At 39.5% G+C, this 13,328-nt stretch overlaps 1 protein-coding gene across 2 annotated transcripts in view; it reads right to left on the bottom strand.

The window, feature by feature from the left end:
- Positions 1-267: 267 nt before the first annotated feature.
- Positions 268-13,328, bottom strand: part of LOC125075364 (cytoplasmic aconitate hydratase-like) — a 38,291-nt gene continuing 25,230 nt past the window's right edge. The window contains exons 12-23 of one of the 2 annotated variants that reach the window (XM_047687099.1): positions 9,029-9,191; positions 8,185-8,285; positions 6,883-7,002; positions 5,892-6,048; positions 5,087-5,193; positions 4,731-4,859; positions 4,399-4,535; positions 2,685-2,858; positions 2,516-2,612; positions 2,252-2,437; positions 1,580-1,692; positions 268-414 (exon numbers count right to left, since the gene is read on the bottom strand). In XM_047687099.1, coding sequence (XP_047543055.1) covers positions 1,582-1,692; positions 2,252-2,437; positions 2,516-2,612; positions 2,685-2,858; positions 4,399-4,535; positions 4,731-4,859; positions 5,087-5,193; positions 5,892-6,048; positions 6,883-7,002; positions 8,185-8,285; positions 9,029-9,191 — 1,482 coding nt within the window. In that variant the 3' untranslated portion in view covers positions 268-414; positions 1,580-1,581. Of the gene's footprint in view, positions 1,693-2,251; positions 2,438-2,515; positions 2,613-2,684; positions 2,859-4,398; positions 4,536-4,730; positions 4,860-5,086; positions 5,194-5,891; positions 6,049-6,882; positions 7,003-8,184; positions 8,286-9,028; positions 9,192-13,328 lie in introns of both variants that reach the window. The other variant, XM_047687098.1, reaches the window with a different exon arrangement.

Genomic DNA, 13,328 nt, shown 5'->3' with positions numbered 1-13,328 from the left:
CATATACCTAAATAACATTTTTTACAATTTTTGTCTGTCTGTCTGTTTGTTCCGGCTAATCTCTGGAACGGCTGAACCGATTTCGACGGGACTTTCACTGGCAGATAGCGGATGTAATAAGGAGTAACTTTTAGTTTAGAATTATATATAGAATAAAAATAAAATCACGCTACAACATCCAAATAACTTAAATTGAAACAAAATAAATTCGTTTAACTCTAATTCGACACAAACTGCAAACGCTATACATGAAAATAAAAAACCATCGACAATTTCCACCATAAATATTTATTCAAAATATAATGTATTAAATATATTAAGATAACAAACGGTCCACCGATATATAGTTACAAAACCAGCACAGCCTTCGCGTCGACCCTGTTCATGTTCCCCAGCGGAGCCCACGCGCTCAACCTGTCGGGACCCAGACAGCTACATAATGGCAACACTTCGCTCGGCGACTCGCCGCGTGTACAGCGGGCCTAACGAGCCACACTAACACCTCTGCCATACTGTGCACCACCAACGGCCTCTATTTGTATATCTTTATTTATAACACAACAGTCAAAAGCGAAGTCTTGTTTGCAATTTACTAAATCGTAATATTAGACAGCGGAAAAGAGTATAAGAAAAAGAATGATAAGCGTAAACAAATTGAAGTAAACTGTTATCGACAAACTCCAATTCTAACTGAACTAACGTATACTATTGGACGTTAAAATTTTGTTCGAATATGATTTCATCATTTTGGCGCCAAATGTAGACGAGTGACTCGCAGTTTACAATGGAATGAAATCAAAACAAGATCTGTCATCAGGTTTGAAATTCCCAACAAAATCTTTTGAATAATCGCGAAGTTTCACGGGAGACTCTTCGATTTGCACATAGATGTCAACTATCAGAGCTCCGTCGGCTTCTAATTAAACATCAAAGGATTCGAATATGGCGAATCTTAACTCGAATCGCTCTTGCGTCTTGCGTTATGAATGAAGAATTACTTTGATATATTTGAGTCACTTGCGCGTCGGTTTGTATGTGACTCGTGAATAGACTTTGTCTCCTTCCTTCTAATGTCGAACCACTACAGAGAGAAAGAGACAAATGGATGTGTAACGCTGTCCACTAAGATGAAACATTTGTTGGTAGTTCGTTGATATTTTATCAAACAACGATGTTGAACCGAGCGATATCCGACCATTACACTTGTGGCTGCACAATAAGCCAAGTTGTACATCCTGCCTACAACCATTGGCATTTTAAGTCATACCACAGATAAAACAGACGCAGTCTACACTTTTAACTAGGGCTTCAAAAACAAAAGAATAAATTAATTAATACGCGTTTGTTTTGTTCATTATTTAACAAACTAATAATATAACTGCTACAATCTTGCAAATCAATTAAAAAAATTAATAAACATTAAATAACTACCCGGTAAAAGTTAAATACAAATGATAATTAGGGAGGGGGGCGTGCCGGTCTCCAGGTGGCCCCGACCATACTTATAACGCCAAACGCTGCCACCCATGCCATTTAAAACTACGCCACTGGTCCGCAGTCGAATACATTATCCGATTACATTTAAAGCATCTTCCTGATCATGTAGTTCAAGATTCCTCCGTTTCTGAAGTACGTCAGATCCACTTCGGTGTCGAAGCGTACAATCACTCGGAACGACTTTCCGTTGTCGACCTGAAAATTAAATTAATTTAAACTCGCGCCATGTGACTATGTACAAACTGTAAGATATTTATTATAGAGGATTACAAGGTAACAGTTCGCTTTCATTTGTACGCCTTTAACAGCCTGAAACTATGTACAAGCAAAATAGGCTATTTGAATGGTTTTTAAAATGCATTTTATATTATTTAGGAGAGGTCAAGGAACCCATTAAAAGTTGCTTTTTTTTTTTAATTCTAGTACATTTTTGCTGAAAAATGTCAAATTAAAAATTCCATATTTAAATAGCGCTTTATTTTTCGCATTGTCAAATAGCGTATTGTAATGAAATTGGGGCGTCGGCTAACCGATGGTTTCCGTTACGGAGCACCATAACACACCTGGTCGTCACCAGCGCCCGTATATCGAATATTTACGTCATCACCGTGCGTCCGACCTTGGGAGCTGAGAGGCAACGCCCTCGTGCCTGTAGCCACACAAACTCAAACCGGAACTCAGACCACGTCAGGCGCTAGAACGAGCAACGACGGGTTGAGAAACAGTTGATTTACTAAAATGAATGTCGACTCACTCGAACCGTGAGCGCCTGGTGCGGAACCAGGTCCGCCGGGACGTCGATCGTGTACACCTCCGTCCCGTTCAGGCCGAGGCTGTCCGCGTTCTCCCCGGGCTGGAACTGGAGGGGCATTATACCCATACCCACGAGATTCGAACGATGTATGCGTTCGAACGACTCCGCGATCACCGCTCGTATGCCCTGAGGGTTCAATCGGGACACTCGATTCGATCATAAAATAGAGTAAAATAGATATCAAAATATGGAGAGAACACTGACCAACAGGAACGGCCCCTTGGCGGCCCAGTCGCGGCTGGAGCCGGAGCCGTAGTCCTTGCCGACGATCGCGATCAGGGGGACGCTTTCTTTGGCGTATCTGCGGAACAAGCGAGCGGTCACAGGGAGAGTCCGGCGGGGAGCGGGCGGGGAGCGGGCGGGCGGCGCTCACCGGTCGGCGGCGTCGAAGATGTCCATGAGGTCGCCGCTGGGCTGGTGCGCGGTGCGCGGGCCGGCGCGCGGCGCCAGGCGGTTGTCGAGGCGGATGTTGGCGAACGTGCCGCGCGACATCACGGCGTCGTTGCCGCGCCGCGAGCCGTACGAGTTGAACTCGCGGGGGGTGAGCCTGCGGGCGGGCGATATTAACTGAAGCTACAACAGGTTCGGAATGCAGATTCTACCGAGAAGAACCGGCGAGATACTCAGTAGTTACTCTTTTTTTCAACATTCAAATACAAAATTATATTAAAGTAACCGTCATGAGAAGCTATAAATTTTGTAAACAAGTGTTCAGGAGTTCACAACATTTGGACCAACAAAAAAAATGAATTTGTTTAAGATTTAATAAATTATTTAGTAACAAATATTAATTAACATATATTATTTAAGAATAATTATTCGTCAGATTCATAAGTAAAATTAACAATAACAACCAGATCCGCGATATATGCAAAGCAATGAAACAATGAAAAAACAACAAAAACGAAACTCGAATGACGCGTTTATTTCAAAATGGCGTCCCGATAGTTTACAATCCCTGCGACGGACGCGTTCCTCGCTAGCGCTTTGCGTCGTTAAAATATGATCCGACTAAATTAAATAGGTTGTTACTTTCATATAACCCGTCTATATTTCGTGTCGATTGAATATGGTCAATTTATTATTATCTCGCAGTATAAAATGTTTACTTAGTAAAATATGTTTGTTTACATAATTTATAACTTCTCGTGACGGGTACTTTAGTTATATACAATTATATATGTATGCTATGTCTCCTGTCTGGAAGTCAACGAGCGTTATCTCCACGCTTTTTTATCATCTATATAATCTTGTATCGAATAATATGCCTTCTTTACCGATGTATTTTTTACAAATAATTTGAATTTATGAATCGGCAAAGTTAGAAATATCTGCCTTATTTTATTATACTATTCGACCACGCCTACAAACAAAATCTCATTTTCAAAGATCAAATGTATAACTTTGATTATTGAAAGCTAAGAACGCGTCGAAAAATAGTGGTCACTCAGTACACGCACACTAGTAAAGTAGTATGACGGGCCGAACGTCACGCACACGAGCGTAGCTGTGACGCACACTAAGACAATGTTTGCTCTTCTGTTTTAGTTATTTTGTAGCGCGACACTATCTTTACTCATAAATAATCAAAGATTTAATGTAAAGCTACCTCTAACTCAACTTAAAAATTTTTACTGTTTTTTTTCCAATGATTTTTGGATAGGACCTTTTTAAAACTGCGATACACGAAAGAAGTTAAACGTAGGGTCAGAAAAACAATCAAATTAATTGAATAAATTCACAATCCAAATACAATATATACAGCTTTAAATTAAACAAATCGAATCAATGAATGAACTAATTCTCAAGAACACTGCCCACACAAGACATATCGTAAAGCATAAGTATGTGTGCAACAACCTCCCCCCCCCCTACTTTCACAATCCGACAAGACCAAAAATAATTTATATGCATACCCAATTTACGTGCTTTTAAATCCGCCACGATCGGAAAAAGTACCGACGCATGTCCAATGACTCTACATACATGGTTTCCGAGATACAAATGTCTAAACGATATCTAACATCAGACCCTCGACTACTATTGAGAAGACAGAGGCAGGCGTCAAGCCAGATCAATTCACATACCCCCTAGAAGCCAAGAGTCTCGCGGCCGGGGAGTTCCTCGCGATCGACCCGGCCGGCGATATGTGATCCGTGGTCACCGAATCTCCCAACAGCAGCAAGCAGCGCGCGTTCGGTATGCTCTTGATGGGGGGGAGATCCTGGTGGGACACCATATACAAATATTATACATATAATACTAGTTATCGTCCGCTGCTTCGTCCACGGCATAAAAGCGTAGGCATATAAAGCATGTATTCTTCCTTGGAGTTCAAGCTTGGTACACAAAAAATTTCATCAAATTCGATTCAACAAACAGACAGAGTTACCACATTTGTAATATTCGTATAGATAACCTTAGTCATTCCATCGAAGAATGGGGGCCTCTTGATGTAAGTGGAGTTGGGGTCCCAGCAGTACAGCTTTCCCTTGGGCACGTCGAGCGCCTGCCATGATGGCGAACCTTGTTCGATCTTTTCATATACCTGTATTAAAAGTACAATTTACATTATAAATTATAATTGCCGGTATTAACCTCTACCCAGTTTAGCAACTTTTTCAAGTAAACTTTACAATAAAGAATTTTTGAATCGTAAATTTTACTAATCACCTTTTTTGGCAATAAATTTTATCTAAATCAAACGAGCCTCACTTTTATTTAACACCCCATCGTACTAACACAACAATACGACAACCTCCCCCCTCTACCCACCTCTTTGAACATCCCAGGTATGACGTATTTGTTCTCGACTTCCTGAATTTCAGACCTGGTCGGCCAGATGTCTCTCAGGAACACAGATGAACCGTCAGCGCGTTTACCTGTAAAGTAAGTTACAAGTATTCTTAAATGTTGATAAATAGTAACCACTGAGTTTCTCGCCGGCTCTTCTCGGTAGAATCTGCATTCCGAACCGGTGGTAGCTTTACTTTAAATAGTCTGTTAAATGACGATTCAAGAGTGCTCGTAAAAGCCTACTTGAATAAAGTATATTTTGATTATGAGGTGTTGGTAACTTTTAGTATTTAAATACGTACTTTAATTAATTAAAAGAATGATTTCATTAACTTGTTATAAATTTCAGTGATCACTTTGATTCTTAAAAAAATATTCCTGTGCGATATCACAATTGTTTTTTTTTTTTTGGCATTTATTTGTGCAAAAAAGGCAGATTATTTCGATACAACATTCAATGGAAACGGATGAGTTACGTCAAAGTAACTAATTTTATTTATATATATATATTTTTATGATATCGGTAGGCAGTCGAGCAAATGGGCCACCTTATGGTAAGTGGTCACCACCGCCCATAGATAATGGCCCTGTAAGAAATATTAACAATTCCTTACATCACCAATGCGCCACCAACCTTGGAACTAAGATGTTACGTCCCTTGTGCCTGTAGTTATACGAGCTCACCCTTCAAAACAGAACACAACAATACTGAGTACTGCTGTTTGGCGGTGGAATAATAATGAGAGGTATAAACACGAACTAAATATAGATTATCGAGGCTTACCTAATGGTTCCTTCTCGAAATCGATGTCGACGGTCCCGGCCAAGGCGTAAGCGATGACCAGCAGAGGCGAAGCCAGGTAATTCGCTCTAGTGTTCGGATGGATCCTACCCTCGAAGTTCCTGTTCCCGGAGAGGACGCCGCAGCAGACCAGTTCGTTCTTTGTAAACATAAATCAACGCATCGACAATATATTTACGACAAGACAGCTTGATCTTTTTGACAGATGTAATTTTTTCTGATCGACATAACTTTGCAATGACGAACATATTATTTTCTTAATTTAATGATTTCAAAAATACACATATTACAAAAGACCCTAAAGATTCGAGCGTTATCCGAAAATTTTAAGACTTTTCATTGCTTCAAAGTAAAATTTAAATAGAAACACTGAAAACAATAGACGCTTGTACAATGTTACATCGGTCGGACGGTAGGGACGCGAATAACAGGCAGTAACTGCTCCAAATATCGATTACAAAAATCCTTATTAAAGATCATTGTTAAGTTATTGTTACGAACGGGGGTTCTATTGGGGTCTCTTTGGCTGTTGTCTCTTTGGCTAGTGGTTGGGGTCTCTTTAGCTGGTATAACTCTTTTTATAAATATAAATTAAACAAAAATCTAGTTTCAATTTGAATTACGCATTCCATCGTTCCATCGGCTCATTCAATCGATATCATTGGTCGAGATGTTAGCTTGGGGGACGAATAAATAAAAGCACTATTTATTGGACACCACCGCTCATAGACACTGGATCTGTCAGAAATATTAACCATTCCTTACTCCACCAACCTTGGAAACTAAGATGTGATGTCCCTTGTGCCTGTACACTGGCTCACCCTTCAAACCGGAACACAACAATACTGAGTGACTGTTTAGCGGTAGAATATCTGATGAGTGGGCGGTACCTACCAAGACGGGCTTGCGCGAAGCCCTACCAAGTAGAACCCCACATCTAAACCACCATACGCACAGAGATCAAAGGGCTCACCTTCTCTATTGTGTTCGCGATGTTGTCGTCAATCGGTCCCGAGTTACCGATGCACGTCATGCAACCGTAGCCGACGATGTCGAATCCCAGTTTCTCCAGATACGGAACAACGCCTGACTCCTGAAAAATTTAATAAATAGTATCACCACTAATTGAATATAATTAAGAAGCCCCACTGAATTTTATACGTTCTTAATCTGCGTTTATAGTTCACATCGTGCGCGGCGTTGAAGAGAATGAAATCCCGCCACATGTGTATCCGCCAACCAGAGTCGGATTCAAAGCTCTGGAGGCCCTGGGGCCACAAAGAAGTGAAGGCCGTAGAGCAACAGAGGCTTGGAGACCCTAATAATTATATTATGAATTAATTTGAATTTACTAATTACGCTACGCTATAATTGATTTACTTGTATCGGTATCTTTAAAACAGTAGTTATATTATATAGTATAATTTGTCTATATTTGTTATCTCGTTGGAATCTCTGTTGAGAGAATTTCATGTAAAGCTTCTCCTAGAATCGTATTTTTTTTTTTTTTGTCAAAGGTGGCAAACGAGCAGGAGGCTCGCCTGATGGAAAGTGACTACCACCGCCCATGGACATCTGCAACACCGGGGGGCTTGCAGGTGCGTTGCCGGCCTTTCAGGAAAGAGTACGCTCTTTTCTTGAAGGTTCCCAAGTCGTATCGGTCCGGAAAAACCGCCGGCGAAAGCTGGTTCCACAGAGAGGTTGTGCGAGGCAGAAAATGCCTTAAAAACCGCGTTGTTGTGGATTTACGGACATCTAAGTGGTGCGGGTGCGCAATCGTAGTCCGGTTGCGTATCGGAATCAGCTCCAAACCTATTCCTTAAAAGGGAGGCCTTAGCCCAACAATGGGACTTTAACTGGATATTTTTTATGGATAACGACAACGCAGGTACTCAGATACAAACTCACTATGCTTTCACGATCTCAATCCCGTGGAACTTCCAGCTCCGTTTTCAGCACATCGAGAACAATACACACATCGGGACAGGATCGCCTCCATCCCAAAAAATATTAAAGAAACCTTCCGAGGCGATTCAAAGCTGTTATCTGAACCTGGACCCTGGATAAAGACGGCCTGGAGACACGAGAAATTTCCTCAAATTCGATTCAGGGACTTATTCGTGCGTACCAGACAGATTTACTTACCCATTCATGATATTAGTATATATTTGTCTCAACCCATAAATGTTGTTTAGGGAGAAAAGTATCTTCTTCTTGCTAATGTCAAATCTTTGATATTAGTAATATACTATAATGGATAATGGATTAAACTCACCCTCAAGTAGTAGGTGACGACTCCTGAACCAGGAGACAGGGACGTTTTGATGTACGGCAGAACGCTGAGACCTGCCTCTACTGCCTTCTTAGCAAGGAGACCTAGATTTCAAGAAATTACCATCAATACAAGCATTATATAAATTACTATAAGCTAGCCACCCGTCTCTTCGCACAGGTAGAGATAGAGTCAATATAATTTTTTTCAAATCAAATCAAATCAAAATATACTTTATTCAAGTAGACTTTTACGAGCACTTTTGAATCGTCATTTAACAAACTATTTAAAGTAAAGCTACCACCGGTTCGGAATGTAGATTCTACCGAGAAGAACCGCCAAGAAATTCAGTAGTTACTCTTTTTCGACATCAAAAAATACAGTCATGTTAGTTAAATACAATTATATATGTATGTTATGTCTCCTGCCTATATAATCTTGTATCGAATAATATGCCTTCTTTACCGATTTATTTTTTACTAATTGACTTGAATCTATGAAACGGCAAAGTTAAAGTTAAAAAAGTCTGCGGACGTTTATGTTGACGGACAGACATACAAAGAAAAAGTCTTATTTTGAATATACAATGTGTCTGTGACGTCAACGTATTAAATGATACCCCTAATAATGTATGAGTTTTTCAACATTTAAAATACGAAACGGCAAAGTTAAAAATGTCTACGGAATTTCATGAAACTTAAACGATACTAAAGTTTTACAAGCAATTTATGACATATATATCATTATAAACATTAAATCCCGGTCATTGTCAACCCTAAAGGGTGAATTTTATACAATTAAAGCAATAGGAACAACAAAATTTAAGTACTATGAATGATATACCAACCAGCTCCGAGCATGACGCTAGGGTTGGACGTGTTGGTGCACGATGTAATCGCGGCGATTATCACCGAGCCATGGGTGATGGTATACGTCTTCCCGTCGCTGAACGAGAAGCTGCCCGTGGTCGAGAGCTGAGATGGACTCAGACCGTAACCTTTGAATCCAACCTATAACAAAGCATGACACTCTTATACCGTCACGGACCTCTTGATCGTTGATCTCTACTCCCTTTTATTTTGGTCTCACTTGTAAAACACGTTACAATTTGCCCCATATTAAATGGAGCAGGGCGGTATGGTACACCGAAATACCGACTAAAAAACCAGCGGTACCCTCTCCGTCCCTTCGAGTCACAGGATCGCTTTCGCGTGCTACTGTGAAGCTCACAACACTGCGTGTGCTTCGTTGCTATATATGTTAGACTGAATGTCTGTCTGCTTAAACGCAATAAACTCAAAAACTACCGAATGGATTTACATACAGATGAAATGAATCATGAAGTTTTAGGTGTATAATTCATTTAACTTTTGTTGGCAAACGAGCAGGAGGCACACCTGATGGAAAGTGACTACCATAACCCTTGGACAAGGCAGCACTGGTGGGCTTGTAGGTGCGTAGCCTTCCTTTAAGAAATGTGTACGCTTTTTTCTTAAAGGATCCCAAGTCGTATCGCTTCGGAAAAACCGCTAACGGAAACTGGTTCCACAGATTGTTGAAATCATTTCGACTGTGAGATTTACCAGCAAGCTTTTATACCACAAACCAATAAACTATTGGCTTACAATAGTTAAATGGTTTGTGGTATAAACGTTCTTATGTGTAGTCTATTCCAACCACCAGAGGACAACCATAAGACTGAGCTTTTACCAAATACAGGCTTTAGACGCCGATTCAACCCGTGCCACCTCGGTACGGATAGCAAATTAATCTAGACATATACTAAAATTGGAGTGTCTGTATGTAATAATAAAAAAAACACTTTTTACTAAATGCATATTACACGGTACATATTATACCAAAATAACATTTTTAACAATATTTGTTCGTCTGTCTTTCTGTTTCTTCCGGCTAATCTCTGGAACGACTGAACCGATTTCGACGGGACTCTCACTGGCAGATAGCGGATGTAATAAGGAGTAACTTGGGCTACTTTTATTTTAGATTTATATATAAAATGACGCTACAATATCCGAATAACTTAAATTCGAACAACGCGCACGTAGTCGCGGGCACAGCTATAAATAAAATTACAATCGAGCACACGGGGTACCATTCAACTACCGGAAATCGCGCGTTTATTAAACATATTTTATAATAATTAAATCATCAAAATAATCAACTAAAACATTCGATTCGTAAAATCACAGTGACATATTTTTCAATATAAACACGGAAGAATCTTCAACACTGTTGCGTATGAGGTAATGACACTTATGCTTATAAAAACAAGGTACATTTTCGCTTACGTATCGTTTCGTGTGTGCCGATTCAATGAAAGACCTTGCAATGTAAGCAAAGATACGATACATATCAATGCACGCGGTTTTTAACGTGATTTTTTATTAATATTTTGACATTATTACACGGCGATGCTAAAAAAATAATTTGACATTTGATATTAGAAAAATTGAAGCGATCTCTTTCAGTAAACAGAGGGCAGAGGACTGAGGGCCATTCATTTAATACGTAAGACGATTTTTACTAGTTTTTGACCTGGGGGTCAGTATAATAAGAAAAAATAAGCTTAGGTTGAAGGCGAGATGGCCCGGTGGTTAGAACCCAGGCAAGTACCACTGAATTTTCATGTGCTTAATTTGTATTTATAATCCATCTCGTGCTCGGCGGTGAAGGAAAACATCGCGAGGAAACCTGCATGTGTCTAATTTCAACGAAATTCTGCCACACGTGTATTCCACCAACCCGCATTGGAGAAGTGTGGTGGAATATACTCAAAACCTTCTCCTCAAAGGGAGAGGAGGCCTTAGCCCAGAAGTGGGAAATTTACAGACTTTTAATGTAATGTAAAAAATAAGCTTAGATCGACCCTTTCCACAGGTTAATTATTTATTACGTAAGCATCTAAAGGAACTAAGGGTTTGTCAAATAGTAAATTTCGCCGAAGGGGTCATGATTAAAACACAATAAAGATAGTAATTGGGACATATGAATCCTTTTTTATGGTATAGTTAGGCAGACGAGCGAATGGGCCACCTGATGGTAAGTTGTCACCATCACTCACAGACAATGACGCTGTAAGAATAACCATTCCTTACATCACCAATGCGCCACCAACCTTGGGAACTAAGACGTTAAAACTCTCGTGCCTGTAGTTACACTGGCTCATCCTTCAAACCGGAACCCAACAATACCGAGTATTGCTGTTTGGCGGTAGAATATCTGATGAGTGGGTGGTACCTACACAGACGGGCTTGCCCAAAGCCCTACCACCAAGTAATTTTAAATCAATTATTATCATATAAACAAACAAACACCCCTATTTATACATATATATTAATACTTATAATAACTATGTAGCAAAACGGCTGATTAAGATGATTTCGTCTCATATATAAAAATATATATATAATCATCACGTCCATTCAATTACAGATATAGTTTATTATATGTCGTATAGTTTTTGATAATCTGTGGCAGAAGTGATTCAGTGAGTATATCTTTTGTTATTTTATTTTTTAATATAAACTAGCGACCCGCCGGCTTCGCACGGTGCAATGCTGATACTAAATATACTACAGAATGTCTTTATATACAACGTTCAAAGCTTTTTTTTTTTCATTAAACGACACAAACTGCTCAGTCCCTGTACTTAAGGTACTTAATTGGATAAGGATTAATGCTGTATTGCTTGAAATCACTTCGTAATTAACCCGTTATTTACCTTAAAGGAAAAAAAGTAAAGGATAAAAAATGGTTATTGTGGGTTATCCATAAGAGATAGACATATAACATCATGAATTTTTTTAAGACCTTTTTAAGGTGTACAATACTGTACTGTACATTATTTTGATCTATCTCGTAGGGTTCAGCCAGCGTTTGCAAATGCAAGCGCAAAAAAAATTGTTTATTTACGACATCACATTAGAAACCTCTAAAATTATCAGTGTTTCTCTACTATATTGTGCACGTATTATACATATAAACCTTCCTCTTGAGTCAATCTGTCTATTTAAAAAAAACCGCATCAAAATCCGTCCTGTAACTTTAAAGATCTAAGCATACACAGGGACAGACAGACAGCGGGAAGCGAATCAGTTTTATACTATTTAATAATGATTGAGTGTAGCCGTAGTAACCGTAAAACCAAGTTTTTTAAGTCATTGCGAATTATCTTGGCGTACACGGGTGACATAAAAATAACTTGACGAAATTACTAAGCCGCTGGTTAAATGTCAAATCTATAAAAAAAAACGCTAGTAGCAATGTCCCATTATAAGGCTTTACTAAAATTCCCGAGATGGCCCAGTGATTACAACGCGTGTAAATTTAACGCAAAGTAAATTTCCCACTGCTGGCCTAAGGCCTCCTCTCCCTTTGAGGAGAAGGTTTCGGAGCAAGCAGATTTCCTCGCGATGTTTTCCTTCACCGCCGAGCACGATATGAATTATAAACACAAATTAAGCACGTGAAAATTCAGCGGTGCTTGCCTGGTTTTGAACGCGAAATCATCGGTTAAGATGCACGCGTTCTAACCGCTGGTCCATCTCGGCTTTGACAATCAATTCCTGAATACTAACGAGACGAACTCGACCACGATACGCATTTAATTAACAATCGTCTTAACGATCCAGTCATTATTTAAGTATTAGTTATATTATTTTCGTTACGAGAATGTCATTAAAAATATTTAACATTAAGAAAGAAGACTAAGTATTATTTCGTATTAATGAATATCCACTTAATTAACTATCTTAGTAATTACTGCGATATTATGCAGACAAATATTATGACCATTTGTATTGTAGATATATTTATTTTTGATTTATAATACTTTACCTATCGCACACAATTCCTCAAGCCTTTACTTGGTGGTAGGGCTTTGTGCAAAGCTCGCCTGGGTAGGTATCACCCACTCATCAGATATTCTACCGCCAAATAACAGTACTCTGTATCGTCGTGTTCTGTTTCGAAGGATGAGCCAGTGTAACTACAGGCACAAGGGACGTAACATCTTAGTTCCCAGTTGGTGGCGCATTGGTGATGTAAGGAATGGTTGATATTTCTTACAGCGCCTTTGTCTATGGGCGGTGGTGACCACTTACCATCAGGTGGCCCATTTGCTCGTC

The sequence above is a fragment of the Vanessa atalanta genome, chromosome 30 (assembly GCF_905147765.1).
Source record: "Vanessa atalanta chromosome 30, ilVanAtal1.2, whole genome shotgun sequence".
Taxonomy (NCBI): Eukaryota; Metazoa; Arthropoda; class Insecta; order Lepidoptera; family Nymphalidae; genus Vanessa; species Vanessa atalanta.
The sequence above is the reverse complement of the archived record's forward strand: the minus strand, read 5'-3'. Positions and strand labels throughout refer to the sequence as shown.